General features: G+C 35.7%; 1 protein-coding gene across 5 annotated transcripts in view; it reads right to left on the reverse strand.

Moving 5' to 3' along the window:
* Positions 1–1,021: 1,021 nt before the first annotated feature.
* The window catches only part of POT1 (protection of telomeres 1), a 57,704-nt gene continuing 42,511 nt past the window's right edge, over positions 1,022–16,214 (reverse strand). For 3 of the 5 annotated variants that reach the window (XM_042018186.1, XM_042018187.1, XM_042018188.1), the window contains exons 13-21: positions 15,182–15,270; positions 14,010–14,054; positions 13,438–13,594; positions 11,956–12,161; positions 10,544–10,679; positions 7,888–7,982; positions 6,230–6,321; positions 3,985–4,090; positions 1,022–2,935 (exon numbers count right to left, since the gene is read on the reverse strand). In XM_042018186.1, coding sequence (XP_041874120.1) covers positions 2,823–2,935; positions 3,985–4,090; positions 6,230–6,321; positions 7,888–7,982; positions 10,544–10,679; positions 11,956–12,161; positions 13,438–13,594; positions 14,010–14,054; positions 15,182–15,270 — 1,039 coding nt within the window. In that variant the 3' untranslated portion in view covers positions 1,022–2,822. Of the gene's footprint in view, positions 2,936–3,984; positions 4,091–5,438; positions 5,845–6,229; positions 6,322–7,887; positions 7,983–10,543; positions 10,680–11,955; positions 12,162–13,437; positions 13,595–14,009; positions 14,055–15,181; positions 15,271–16,214 lie in introns of those variants that run through there. The other 2 variants (XR_006014433.1, XM_042018189.1) reach the window with 2 other exon arrangements.

Genomic DNA, 16,214 nt, shown 5'->3' on the forward strand with positions numbered 1-16,214 from the left:
AATGGCACCCTCAAAAACACTATTCCAAATCTATTTTGTTTTCTTTTCTTTTTTCCCTGAAAATACCTTTTTCCTTTTTACTTTCAATTTTATCACTTTTTCTTCACTTATCCATGTAATTGGAGTGGGGAATGGGTTCATGTTCCTTTTTTGGTCTTTTATAGTTCTATTATTTTCCCTCACAGTTTCTCCTTTCATACTCAGATATTCTTCCCCCTTGATGATGTTGATGTGTGTGATATACTTCACATTCCATGCGTATTTTCCATTTCTAGTAGGAAAGTGATGTTTTGATTCAGTTTTCCTATATGCTGGGATATATATGGAAGAAGAAAAAAGATGTGAAACCAGCAACACGTGGCTGGAGTTCTCAGTGGATCTTAGTATACCAATATTAACCTGATCTCCTATTGGTTCAAATTTTGAGTGTCTTTGAATATATAGTTCAGTAATTTAACAACTATTAGAGTAGACATTTGAACTTTTATTAATGTTTTAGAAACTGAAATCACACACCTGGTCACGAAACTCACCAAAGGAAACAAGACTTTTATTTGTAATTAAGAAAATTGTAAGTAATGGGTAAAAGTCATTGCTGCCTGAGACACTCATCTTTCAGAAACCAGAGTCTGCTGGTGCTGCACATGCAGGACACAACAGTCTCAGGATTTCACCCCTCAGTCAGACACTTGCAGCTCTCAGCACTGACCAGGATAGGTATCCAAGGTCCAAGTCCCACCTCAGTACATGTTCCACTGCTCTGTACAAAGGCTACCAATAGGCCCCATTTTTAAATGTCTGTCCAGTAACTCCTTTCTATACAGTGATCTTTAGTATGAACAAATATGTAATTATTAATTTATTTCTACACACTATATTTAGAAAGAGAATGAAATATACATTTCAATCCAACAAACTACACATTCATTTGGAGCATTCATTTGGAGTTGGATGAAGGCTACTGACGACAAAGTTTTCCCAGTTATGAAATAGAGACTAAAAGACAAATAGAAGACAAACCTAATTATTTGGAGAAATCTTTATTAAACATTTTAATACAATATTCAATAGTAAAAAAACCCATGTGATGCATACATAGTTTTTAGGCAGGGATTCAGACAAGGTATGCAGTGAAACTGATTTATTTTACACTGGAGTTCAAAACATCTTTTATTTATTACTTTATAAAGACTCATTTAGAAAAAATGTACAATATCAATATCTTTCAGAGTTGTTAACAAAAAAATCTAAAAATAGAAACTCACATTTTCATACACTCTGTACAATAAAAGCAGAAAAGATTGCCTTCAATGTAGCCTTTAACTTCTGAGAACATGTGGGTATGGCCAGTTTCTAAAGTTTTATAATATTCATTTGCCGTAAGTTTTTTTTGTTGATGCATTTATGCAAAGATTCTAGAAAACCTTCTTAAGTCATTAGACTCTTTGATAAACTGCTGGTTCAATTCAAAATTGTTTTATTTTTCAGAATTTTTAAAGGAAATATGCACTCACCACTTTTAATATTGGTTGTCCCTAGACACTGATCAATAAAGAACAATATCCTTGCTTACAACATATAAACCCAGTATAATTTTTTACAATATAAGAAAATTACCAAGAAATTTGATGAAACTTTAAATGACAAATTGCATAATCTACTAAATGGCCCTGAAAAATGAAAAAAAAAAATGTCATCTACTATCAAAATAATAATCTACTCAAATATTCCATTTTGCTTCTGAACTTCTTTAAAAACAGCTGCTGTAAATACTAAGTAATTTTGCTCTGATGTAAAGCATTTGATTTGACAGGGATTTCTACATTAATTATCCTTACAGAAACATGTCCTGAATGTGTCCTAGAGACTTCCAAATGCAAAGTAAGACCACCACATAATTTTCTAGTCCAGCAGAATTTTCAATCCATGATAGCACCAGATCAGTTCTGTATCTCTAAATTTAGCCCCACAATCTGATTATGTAAGATGGAAAAGGCAGATCGAGGCAGTGCAATCTGACAGTACTTTTAGCCAGATACACGAGAGCCTTTGAAAACAGACCCAGCTAATAAGCATGCTAACGACTTTGGTACCTAACAGGGCCACCCCAGAATCATTACCATCTACCAAATGCCAATATTCATTTTACAATTTTACACTAACTTATTTCATGGCTTGCCTGTAATTTTAGTGATAATCATTACATGGTCATGTTCACAACCCCATCAGAATCTACAGTAACTGGTACATGTAGCAGTTACCTGAGTATTACTAACAGGAGGAGTTTGTCTAAATGTATGTATCAGTACAAAATCAAAGAAATCTCTAAAAAACAACCTCCCTGTCAAACTGTCCGAGAATAGTAATATTGGCTTGCACAAAGTAGTCTGAGTTTACTGAAGAGCTCCTTTTCTCTACCTCTGTTGACATAATTTAATACAAAAATGAACACACAGCATCATCCTGACTACATTTTTCTGAGTAAAATTCACGAGTTTAGAGTAACCTCATCACTGCCTTTTTGAAGTATAGATGGATAGTAGATTGCTTCCATCAACCTAAGCCAAGCGGCTTCCAGTGAAAAGCTTAGGACCTCCACTTGCCCTCAGATCATGAAGTTGTATGCCAGGAAAACAGCAAATATATCAAAAGTATAATTCCCATTCCCATTCATATATAAATTAAAAATTCATACATACAGGTTGAATTCCTCAGAAAGGAACAAAGATTTTTTTTTTTTAAATACAGTCTCTGATCCCAACCCCCAACCCCCGCCCCCGAAATTGATTCTTAATGGATTACTTCCAATTAGCAACATACAACTATACAACATCTTCAGCAACTGTAGTGTCAAAAATTTGGTAATAAACTTGATTTTTCGTTGCATCTCTGACATTATAGGACCTGATGAAGCATTCCAGCCACGGCAAGTCACCTACCAACAAAATCCAAATTACTGTTCAATATTCATTTCTAGTTTTTATAGGAGGCAAGTATAACTTGAGCAGGATCTTAACTAGGATAGCTAAACACATACAATAGTTAGTAAGAAGAAAAATTAACTGTTAACTTTGAAATTCCAATTGGTATCTTTTAAGTTTCCCACAAGATCTGAAATGGTGTTTAGTGACAGTCTTCCAAGACTTGTCCTCCCTGCACCAGCACTGCACAAAACACTCGGACCCAGTAGTTGTGCCACAGTATAAAACACATATATGTAAAGACTTTCCAATAATAAAAATTCATCTCCACGTGTCTCAATGAGACAATTTCAATGGTCTCAAAGGGAAAATCCTTTACAATCTTATAGGACAATGTGTTTTTTCTAAGTATACTTTTTCTAAGTATGGCAAAGACTCCAGGGCGATTGCAGTGGTCACTGACAGCCATGTACGTATTTGCAGTATGCACTGGAGGTTGGAGCTGCATCACACATCCAGCTACCTTAGACATGTGTAGTTTAGGCAGAGCTACTTTGTGCCACAACACATACATTGAACAAAAATCTTTGTAAATGGATTTGGATTAAGGATTTGCTCAATTTCCATGGATATTTCCCATGGCAAGGGATGCTCTAAATCAGCACGTGCAATCAAAAGCAGGGTAACACACAAACCATGTGCCATACGCTGAATTTCCTTTCAGTTTTCCTTAACATGCTGCGACATCCAGTACAAGGGTGTTCTGGTTAACTTCCATATGAATACAGATGGTATGCTAGTGCCTGCACAGGCATGACTGTATTCACACATCACTGCATGCTACATGAGAATTTACTGAACCATTTATTTTCTTTGTCAAAGGGAGAGCTAATATTAAAGGCGTCTCAGAACAAATTAATTGGAACTCTGCTTTCAGACTCCAGCATTTCTCTGTTTTGAGTTTTGCCTGCGCATAAGTTGAATTCTAAGACTTTGCATATGCAATAGCAGACTGAAAGACCCTTTCTCTTCCCACCCCCTTATAAAATAACAGCAAGCTGACCTAATTTTCTTCCCGGAGGACAGAGCGTATTCATGGTCATCTGCATCTTCTGCTGAAGAAAACTGTTAGTTAAGATTTCAGAGGCAGGAATTTGGAAAAACTTTTCCTGAAAGAGAACAGAAAAATATGAGGTGTTGAAAGAGGCGTAAGAAATCATTAGCCAGAACCTTGACTGCATGTTCTTTTAGGAACTTAAAATCAGGTAACACAACGTAAGAATAATATTATTTCAAAAAACTGTTCAGATACAGAAAAAACTCCGAACTGTCTGAAAAAATTAACAGTCTGTTTTTCAGTACCCCGGAGTATTTAGGGACTACAGCCACCTACAGAAAGCACACCTGTAGGTCTCTATACATAACTGGCAGATATCCCTCATGAACCTCTGTAACAAGACAATATCAGACAACATTATGGCCAGAGAGGATGGTCAGTCCCCCTCAACAGTCCTTCACATCTTGAGAGGAACAAAATCACTTGAAAACAAGGGGCATCGCAACCTGGCTTTGTATCTGTGGAACTTCCTTAGTGTGAGTTTCATTTTTTGAGTTTTAGAAACTATGGAAAAAGTCTTATACTGTGGGGTACATTTCTGAATGGAGACAGAAAATAATAAATGGAACACTAAAATGTTAGCTAAACATTTTCTGTGTATTATTAAACCACATACAGTATGCATGACTAAAAAACTCCAAGTTTATTCTTTCCAAGTTTGTCACCTGATTTTGTATCTCTAAAGGCTCATCGTGTTACAACTTCTCAGAGAGAGCTAAGATTTTTGTTAGTAATTTCTCATTTTTGTTACAAGACACAAATACAGAATAATCTGCCTCTGCATAATTTTTGTATGACATGCTTAATGGCAATGATCAGAAGTTAAAAGATAATCCAGCAGCAAAATTGACACAGATAACCCTCTCTCTTCCAACTCTTCTTCTCAGTATAAAACTTTTTCATTTTTTTGCTTCACTGACTTTTCCTATAAGGAGGGGAGGAAAGAAAAGCACTGTGTTCCTATGGAAGTGCAACTGGAAGCTACTGTAAAGCTGCACTTCAAAGCATCCCAGTTCCTTCTCAGATGGTGCTGAAGGACTGGAATTTAGGCTTGGAAACTATTGGCTTGCCTTTGAAGTACCACCAGCAGGAATGTGAGCAGCTGGCACTTCAGAAGAAATTGTGGGTATTTTACTTCAGCTAAACTGCAGTACTGAGCAGTATCTGATAAGAAAGTGAGCCACCCTGAAGTAAAAATTTTTGGAATTTTGCATCAAGAGATGGTTTAAATCCCCCACCTTCCTTTTGCAGTCTAGTTTCTCGATATAAAAAGGAAAAAGGACAGTAGAATGAAAAGATGACTAGCTGAAATGGGGATTGTAGTCTTTGAAGTCCTTTGCTGTTAAAACACCATGTATTTTATGAAAAACTAAATTTTTTGTGATATTACTTTTACTTACAGTCTTAAAATTAAACAAGGAAGAGTATTCTCTTCAAAGTCCCATCCAAAGTAATTTAATATAATGGTGGAAAATGTGCAGATATAGACACATTAAACTGCACTGCTGTGCATAAAAAAAATCCAACTAAATTCCTTCTCCATCGCATTTTGTCACACCCACATCGCAGTGACAGGAAAACCATCCATTCTTCAGTGTTTCAGGTAGCAGTAATGGCCTTAAGTTGCTTCAGAGAAAACTGAAGATAGGTTAATTCTAAGGTTAGTAAAGTAGTTGAATAAACTGCTTCTGAAATCCACGATAAATATCTGAACAGACATAGCTGAGTTCTGCCTAGGGAAAGAAGGTCTCCTTACCTCATGATCATGTGAAACAAAAACATCAAGCATTACTCAATGGATAGATTCCATTGAGAGTTAAAAAAAGAGGTAATGAGATTTTAAACTAATGCATAAGTTAGCTGCATAAATACTGAAACACTCCTATCATTCACACAGCATTCAGGCGGCATAATTTAACATTGCCAATAAAAGAGAAATTCAGCTATAGAAATACATAAAAGTTTATGGAAATAGCAAATAATCTATCTTTAGGCTTCAGTTTTGTCTTTATGCTTTAATATTCTATACTCTGTACAGTATTCACAACCTTACAGCATTGTAATTATTCCTACAAAACACTGCAGGTAACACAGAATGAATATTTGTCTACATACATTTGTTATTTTTAAAAACAAATAAAATCCAAACACACATCATCTGTAGAGTCTATCTTTACCCAGATTTACTTACATAATCAAAAAGGTATGCATTTAGTGCTCCTGTTTCATCAACCAGTGTAAACTTCATAATAAAAACATACTGGAGCAGTTCAATACCTAAAACTGAAGAAAAGAAAAATTGATGTTTCTCTGAGAGAATATGCAAGGCAAACTATAACTCGAGCTGACAATATCCCTCCTTTAATAGTAACTGACTTTGGATACTGTCATTAAAAGTATAAAGTAACAGACCAAAACATAGAGGCTCTGAACAGCAAAACATCATTTATCTTTTAAGACCACATTGCAATTTTTGTAGTAACACTTTAATAGATGAGCCTATAAAAACACATAAAGATTTTTAAATACTTATTCCCATGCTAGTAAACAAAAAGCTAATATTTGCTAAGATCCTAGATCCCACCTTAGTAGGATCCTCCAACTCCTGTGTTCTTTTATCCATGGAAGATTAGAGAGGTGCTCTTAATTCAGTGCTAGTAAGAATTTCACCTGAAAACTATCTTCTGAGGAAAACAGTTTATTTCCTATGACATAGTAAAAGCTACCAAGCTTGTTCAGAAAAAACTTTGCTGGCAGTTCTGAAAGTATTCCAGCGTAAGTAAATGACTACAGTCACTCCCTCACTGGCAGCAGTAACTGTTACACTGCAAACGTAAAATAACTGAAACAGACAAAGTTACTACAGCTCTGCATCAGTTTTTTCTGGGTACACCTACTTAAACTGGTAGTTATTTTTTGTTCAACTTATATGATATACTTGCAGGTTTATAATTTAGTCTGAAAATACAGATGATAGAAGAATAGATACATAAAATAGTGTAACTGTCAGGAAGCATTAATTAATACTGTTTTCATTTTGAGAACTGTCAATCACTGCCAGTTATATATTACCTTACAATTATTTAATAGGATACAATTATGACAGTTTATTTAAGAAAATCACTGTATTGCTCAAATAGTTTTCTTCTTTTAGAATGTGTTTACCAAACTTATATACTGCTAGATATTCCAACTTAATATGTTAGAATATGAATTGATAAACATGAAAATATTCTTTTTCCTTAATGCGTTGTAAGGTTTTAAACTCAATTTCCAGCATTTTAACATGCTGACTGCATACAGTAACAAAAGGAACACACAAAGCATAGAATACACATAATTGTTCTGGTATAATTCCTTTCATTTGAATATTATCTCTTGCAGACTCTCTAGAACATCCTTAACATAAGGTTTACAGAAGATAAAAATCTGACTTGTACGAGTCATTAAATAAGACTCTCTTTAGTTCAGGTCAGAAAAACTGTATCTTCAAAAGGAAAAGCAAGACTAACTTCTAGTACTGCAAGTACATACACTGTTTAAAAGTAACATCTACAACCAAAAATTCATGACATCTGCACTACGGTAGGTGTTACTACTGATACCTGTGGTAGAAGAAACTAGTCAACATATAAAATCCTTTAATTCATACTGCAATAGTTCCAAAAGAAAGTATGTTATTTCAACTGGTAAAAGGTGAATGAATTTTACAGCACCATATTCAACATGACCATAATTACATGCTTTCTGTACAACATTGCAATCCAGAGCTGCAAATCAAACTATTTCATATCAAAACTACAGAATCAAGGCACAAAAGTATTTCAGGACAGGATCATGTCAGCTGACCTTGTGCTACTTCAGTTGGCTCCCATGACGGTTGCTGTTCTGCTGCAATGGAACTTAGATTCTTGATAGGTTTTGGAGTTGAACACTGCTTGCACCTAGCATTTAAAACAAGAGACGGAGACTAACCAAACACTGATGTATTTGTACTAGAAGTGTTCTGCACAGAAAAAAATCAAAATTCTGATTTTCTTACACAGTGAAAGTGCAGAAGTATTTCTGTTGCTGCTTGAAGTAACTATTTTACCAGACACACCAGCTTTAGAGCACAACAAAACCCTTAATGCTGTTCTTGAACTATCCATGAGGAGATAAAAATCTGGAAAAGACCAGTCAACAGACAGGAATAAAACTGTACATCAAGGTTGAGAGAGCGGGGGTTGTTAAGCCTGGAAAACAGAGGGCTCCAGGCAGACCCTACTGTGACCTTTCAATGTATAAAAGGGGCTTATAAGAAAAACAGAGAGAGTTTTAACCAGAGCCTGTAGTGAAGAACAAGGAGAAAGAGCTTTAAACTGAAAGAGGGTAGATGTAGATTGTGCAGAAAGAAGAAATACTTTGCAAAGAAGGAGGCACTGGAACAGGTTGTCCAGAAACATTCTGGATGCCCTATACCTGGAAGTGTTCAAGAGGAGACTGGATGGAGCTGAGCAACCTGGTGTAGTGCAAGGTGTCTCTGCCCAAGGCAGGGGATTGGATTAGATGATCATGAAAGGTCCCTTTCAACCCAAACCATTCTATGATTCTAAGATCACTACACTGCTAAACATATGTACATGTGCCACTACTTCTCACTTTGTAAAAAAAGGAATGAATCTGAACTTCTAGCACATTCTAAACCCATTACAGAGTTACAAGAGAAATTTGGCTTTGCCTATGCTGAGAATATTAACTAAGAGTGGTTAAAACACTCTATTTTATTCGTGGTGTATTTACACCAATTATTATAAATTTTACACATGACATAGTAAGCTAATGTTGCAACTGGACGGAAATATTGAAGAACTGTTTTCAAAGTTGCTCGCATTTGCCTTAAGGAATGAAATTACAGAACAAAAGTATTTGTTTCAAATTAAGCTTCTGTATTAGTATATTACAGTTAGAACTTGAAATAAACATTTATTATCTTTTAGGATCATATGCAAAGCATATCATAAAAATCAATAAAACTACTTTCTGCTTAAGTGATACAAAGTCAAGCTCAGCAAAGTCACTTTTTTCCTTTCAAAAACCCACTCAAACTCCAATAAATTAACTCTGAATTTTGCTTCTTATATGCAGCGTCTGTGTTTATTTTTATATATAGATGAATGTACATGCATATGCACACACATATAATTCATTCTATCATACAAAATCTTCTCTAGACTTTGCTAAGTAGATGGCACTGATAAAAACGTGCATAAAACATAGCTCTGAAATGTCAGCATATTTGTGAGGTTCCTTCCTAAATATCCGATAAACAATCATGGAATATCTTATAAACCATTCACTTTTACAGTCAAACCATTTGAAGAGAGAACAATGTCTGAAGGTGAGTTGTGTGTAGCTGGGGAAATATATGGATTATGAAAGTGCAAGGGGAAATACTTTGTATTGGTGAAGATCCTGTCCCAGTAGGAGTACCCATATACTGCTTTTATTTTAAAAAAGCGGTAGACAGCAATATCTGGAAAGGTCAAAACTATGTATGACAAAGAGAAACAATTACCTGTATTCATTTTATGGATGGCCCTTATGGGAAACTTTAGAGTTCACATGAAACACAGAGTATTTCTGCACAGACGATTTTTTACTGCCTGCAGACGTGGCGAAGTGCACCGCTGCACTGCGCTCTGCCTGAACGGCCATGCTGCTGGGCACTACTGGGAGAAAACACAGCTGACAGCTCTCTTTGAGCAGGAACATGGCACTGTATGGCAGAGCAGAGATACCAGATCTAGAGACGCGTACTGTATTCCACAGCTTTGAAATTGTGGAATTCAGAAACCTCTTGAAGTCACTCGACAGTGAATGACATCCACAAACAGGTAAGGCACTTTGCAGTGCTCTGGATCACAATAAATTACAAATGGTAAGGTAAGGCTGTCCACAGTCCGTTACTGCTTCCTAACCTCAAGCTTTCCCAACACTAAGAATGAGAGAGAATGAGTTGTAGATTTACAGGCTGAGATTATTTTCTGGATCTCTATTTAAATATTATCTGTTATGCTGTATATGTATATATAAAACCCCATAGCATACAGTTTTAAAAACAATGTATGTTTTGACTTTAGTCTAAGTGAGACCAGAAAATGGAAGATCTGGACTAAAAGAGGTATTTAGGTACTCTGCACTGCACGTGCGTTTCCATTTCTATAGCACACTGCCCTACCCATGCACCACAGACAAAACTGAAACTGGAGAGCTGTGTAATTAAGGACTTAAGATTTACAGAGCAAGAGCAGAACTGCAGTCAGTCCTTTGATACAAGGTATCAAATGATATGGCATTTCATCCCTGATGTCAGTACTGTGGATCATGCTCCACATCATGCTATGTATTTTACATCAAAGAATCTTTGGGAAAATTATCCCTTCAGCACTGCAGTCTGAATTACTGAAGAAAATGCTATCTATTACTGCAACTACTGAAGTATCAACAAATACTTTTAACCTACCCATAATATTTTACATTCCCTTGTAGAAGAAAAGGAGCTGAAAGATCTAATAATTCAAGATCATCTTCTGTGGATCTCACAGGAATAACACACTTAAATCTTTTTGTAAGCTTCCAGATTTCTTTTAATGTTCCACCTATTAAAAACCGAAAAAACATTGTTTCTTAAACAGTAGCCAGAAATAAATTGAACAACTTACACTTCTCAGTTGATTTCAGGGCCTTCAATAATAATTGATATCCACTACCAAAAACCCAAAAAATAGCCCAATACCTTCTCACTTTTACTCAACAACAGACTCAATTGAGAAACAAGGATAGACATTTATCAAAGAAGATGCCTTAATATCTTCCTCATAGCTGTAACATAACACTATGACCAAGAAGTTGTATTTAGTAAACATCATTTTCATATAATTACTCCTATGATTTTACTAGCCATTTTGCTAGGAAAAAAAACAAAGCAACCAAACTGACCTTTAATATCCACATATCCATATACCAATATACTTAGTTGCTGACACTTTAATATCTGAAAATAGATTTACCGAGTTATATTGCTCAGCTGTTTTAGGAAAACAGAGAAGAAATAGATTCTTTTTTTTTTTTTCTCAGAAAGCAAAGGTTAGATTGAAACCAGTTTGGAACACATCAGAAATAAAGCAGCTATCAGAACTAATCCATTATAAAAGAAAGCAGAAAACAAAAGGGGTCATTGACCCTCACACAAAGGACCACCTGACTTATACTTGCTTATTCACATCACTACTTGAGCACAATTGAAGACTTTGTTATAAACTCTGAATGATGCTATATGCAATTATTTATTATTTTTATTACATTAAAAATTCCTCAGTAGTACCTAAATTGCTTTGTTTAAAGGTCAGTGGCTATTTCTCTTCCCTGAGGAAATCTGATAAAAACCACACCAACCCAAAAAACCTCACACTGAGAGAAGCTCTATTAATCTGAAACAACACTGACATCCAGAGGCTGACAAAGTTAATTGGAGGCTTGTACTACCAGAAGCCTTTCAAAGCTTTTCCACATCAACACTAAAAATAGGCTTGTTTAGGAGACTCAGCAAGTTTTTAAATCAGAACTGAAAAACCAGTAAGCACAGCTAGAAGAAAAGAAACCATATTCAGATGTTAATTTTAGCATAATCAACAATAAACAATATTGGCATCATTTTAAAATAGACAGAAGCACCTTACAAGACCTTCACAGACTACCATCGCCTGTTTGGACAACAGTAACTTATAGTTCCAGCTCAGTTTTTCTGTTCTTTGAAGATGCCTTTATGATCATCACTACTTACACTGAATACAACTTCAACACATATCTTTACTTTGTACATACTCAGAGTGGATACTGTGCTGTAAGAATTGGTGTATTTGCAATTTACCTTACCTTCTATCATAAGCAAGGTGTCTTCAGGATGTTGAAGCATTTCATCGTGCTTCACAAAATGGATGGCTATTTCCCTTTGTTTCTGGTCTTGAGTAGTCCACGTTACAGATTCATACCAGGATGTATTGTGTAATTCTGGGTTTGGGGCAGTATTGGCAGAGCCGTGTAAAATGAAATCAAAGTCATCTCCATATGGAACTTCTTGCCTAAAACCATTTCCAAAATGAGTAAGTAAATTCTAACAGCTTCTCCTCAGGCAATCTACCAACAAGGGTGACAGTACTCCAAATAAATATTAGAATATAGTCATGAGAGTTAAAGGGCATACAGGAAAAATATTCTCATTGTTTTATCAGTTTAAACATTTAGAGTTGTATAGTATATTATGACTTTCCATGTTAATAAATATGCTAAGCAATATGCTAACTTACCTAGGAGCAGAGGCAGCCTAATGGCTACATCCCACACAAATGAAAATCCACAGAAAACCAAATCTATCAGCTTTATGTGATTTCAGTTGGGCCTTAAAAGGGCCACAAACTGCATACCACTTCATTAGAGTGAAAAGACCGCATAACCTTGTATTATTTCGAGTTTTATGTTTTAGTCTATTTGACTTTGCATATATTGCGGGAGAAAAAAGAAAAAAAAGGACACTACTAGAATAGCTTCACATAAAAGGAAAGTAAAGGGAAATCTGCAACTGCACCACACAGTTTCTATCCAGTCCTGCTGGAGTACACCATTTATATGTTTCCACTTGTCATACACAGAGAAGCAATAATGCAGGCCATCCTAATTGTACCAATATTACAGAATCAATTAGGCTGGAAAAGATCTCTGAGAGTGCACAAAGCAGGGCAACAAAGACGGTGAAGGGCCTTGAGAGGAAGCCATATGAGGAGCAGCTGAGGGCACTTGGTCTGTTCAGCCTGAAGGAAACTGAGGGGAGACCTCATTGCAGTTAAAACTTCTCATGAGGGGAAGAGGAGGGGCAGGCACTGATCTCTTCTCTCTGGTGACCAGTGACAGGACCCGAGGGAATAACCTGAAGTTGTGTGATTTGCCTGATATTTTTGGATCCAGAAAAGATGCCTTGTCTGGAAGACACACTGTAGTCAAACATATTTTATTAATTCATTAGGAGATTAGTATACCTCTTTGCATGTCCTATTTTAAAACTGCAATAAAGAAACACTTAAGATACTTAAATACAACTATGGTATGGAAAAAACTGCACTGCTGCATTTGAAAATAAAAAAAAAAAATTGTTTTGGAAGCACTAAAAGGATTCCGTAAATGGAACTCATCTGATGATTTCAAAATTTCCTACTTATTATCAGTGAGTTTCAAATCTTTGCTCAAAATGATATACATTTACATTCAGCTCATCTTACACAAGAAAAGGTTGAAAACACACTGAAAATCTAGGCAAAATATACAGAGCAATTTCTACTTACTTATACTGTGTGAAACACTTACAAAGAGTTGCATTTGGAACAATGAAGTTTAACAGACTGATGGAGTTTTTGGGGTTTATAAGTTCTCAGCTTTGCTCTAATGCGATACTGTTGAGGAGCTGTGCTGTTCGTTATTGTTTTCAGTTCTGTGTTACTCAAATCCTGATGATCTGTTAATACTGCAAAACAATACACAGACAGGAAAAAGCACCAGGTATACTATTAATCACCGTAATATTTGTAATACAGGAAATGGCAATCGCAGGTATGCATTCTTCCCTTATTTCAAACTTTTCCTTCCTTCCCAGCTGCAGCCTCAGTTTTATCAATACAACTTCTTATTACAGTCTGTAAGATAAATCATACCAGGCTGCAGGAGCATGGTGTAGAAAAAACATATGAAAGCAGAATATACAAATATGCTCTATTCCTTTAAACAACAAATAAACCCAAGACAACATACATGCATTTATACTCTTGGAATTTATACTCTTAGAATAGCTCTTCCTACAATAACCTTTAAGATAATGTTTCAAAATAGCTTTTGTTCTTTAGCAAAATTAAAATTCACCTTAAGGTCAAAATGTTACCTACCTGTAACAGATAACTGCTGACATCTCTGTAAGTCCAATTCAAGATCTAAAATCAATAAGAATTCCTAATTATTTTCCTTGCTTCCTTTCTTTTTTATCATGTGGACACGCACAAAGTAGGTAGACAGACATGTAGATACACACAAAATCAAAAGCTGAACAAATGAAAATGAAAATCCCAATAATGTATGAAAACAATACAACAACAACAACAACAAAAGCAGAGTAAGCAGGAGACAAACAGTGCATATCAAGAGTTAGTATATTAGAGGGGAAGTCAGTATATACATTAAATAGTAATGTTATCAAAGTGAACATTTTTCAGAAGTATACTATGAATGATCTGCTGACATAAATTGTATTCATCCCCTGTAATCCTTCTGGACAAGAACATAAATACATTATTCTAAAACCAATATGGACTGCCTGGTCCCTCCTCTGAACAACCTCTACTACACACAGAGAATGCAGTAAATAAGTGCAAATTTTTTTCAGAATTTTCAGTTATGGACTGGACATGAAGCATTTATTTATTTATTCTTGACTTTTGGATCCTTTTAGAAATGTCCTGTGTTTTTATGTTAATAATGGCTGAGTAACACAGATTTTTAAAAGCTAGAAGCAAAGATACAGACTATGTCCAACCAGCTTTAGAGTTTAATTCCCTTTTAGTTACTCTTATCTTGGGCTAAAAACACCATTCAGAAAATAATATGGGGTCTGTAGAACAGTTTATAAGATATCACTGTTCCATGGAAGTGCACCTTACAGCTCTGCCACTGACACAACTTTCCATCCAATGGCTTAAGAAGGGCTCCTCAACAGGCAGCTGTTTAGTAGCGTTTTCAGTGCCTGTCCCTGCGGAATTGCCCTTTAGAGGGAGGAACTTACGTAACTCTGCTTTGTGATCTAATAGTATGATTAAGAACACCACCTGTGTTTAAGAATTTATTCACTAACTCCTATGAAAGTATCTTTCCATGTAATATGAAATGCTTGTGCTGGGAGACAGAAAGAGTAATGTAAATTTCCAGTCGAATAAACCGAAAGAACTCTCTAAAGCTTTGAATGTGAAAGTAACATTACACACATAGGGAAGCAGTAACTGTGACCTTATCTTGACCATATATATCTATTAGAACAAAAAGCAAATCAGCTTTCAGTTGCTCTTACCTGTAACATTGCCAAAAGTGCTGTCTAAGTCCATTGAACACGTGTTTTCCATATTCTGACTGTCTGCCAGATCCACAGATTCTAAGAATCTAAAGATAAATTACTAAATATTTTATAACTTAAAGAAATCTTTTATAAATCATCATACACACACACATATATATACAGGATTACACAGACACTTATATGAAACCTATTTATTATCAATACACAGGTATAATGTTCAGACATAAATGTTCCAGCAGAGAAATAAAACTCAACTGAGCCAAAAGTTGCAGGAGATTATATTAATTATGCAGATAAGACACTTTCCAAATCACTTCTGGAACATTAAACATAAAATTGTGCAAGAAGAAATACGTACTACTGGAAACAGAATTCCTGATAATGGAATATGGACTTTGCTTACTTAGCCTTTCCTAAGGAAGAAAAAAGTTTATAGCCTTCGGAAAAAGGAACAGACCATTCAAGAGGACTACAAGGATGTTATGCAGGCAGAAAATTAGAAGTGCCAAAATCTGACTAGAACTTTATCTGGCTATTGCTGTATGAGACATCAAGAATAGTTTCTTCAAACATACAATCAACAAAAGGAGAACTAAGGAGAATCTCCATCCTTTTTTGGATGTAAGGGGAAACATAGGAAGGACAAAGGATGAGGAAAATGCCAATGTACTTCATGCCTTCTTTACCTCAGTCTTAATAGTAAGACCAATTATTCTCTGAGTACCCAGACCCCTGAGCTGGGAGACAAGGATGGGGAGCAGAATGAAGCCTCCATAATCTCAGAGGAAATGGTCACTGACCTGCTATACCACTTAGACACACACAAATTTATGGGGCTGGCTGCGATCCACTCATAGATACTGAGGGAGCTGGCAAAAGTGCTCAACAAGCCACTTTCCATCATTTATCAGCAGTCCTGGATAAGTGAGAAGGTTCCAGCAGACTGAAAATTACTGTAGATGGTCATCTACGAGAAGGGTCAGAGGGATGATCCAGGGAACTACAGGCCTGTCAGCCTGACCTCAGT

This window comes from Corvus kubaryi, unplaced genomic scaffold (genome assembly GCF_017639235.1).
Source record: "Corvus kubaryi isolate FWS band 111438036 unplaced genomic scaffold, C.kubaryi_AGA036_p1.0 137, whole genome shotgun sequence".
Lineage (NCBI taxonomy): Eukaryota > Metazoa > Chordata > Aves > Passeriformes > Corvidae > Corvus > Corvus kubaryi.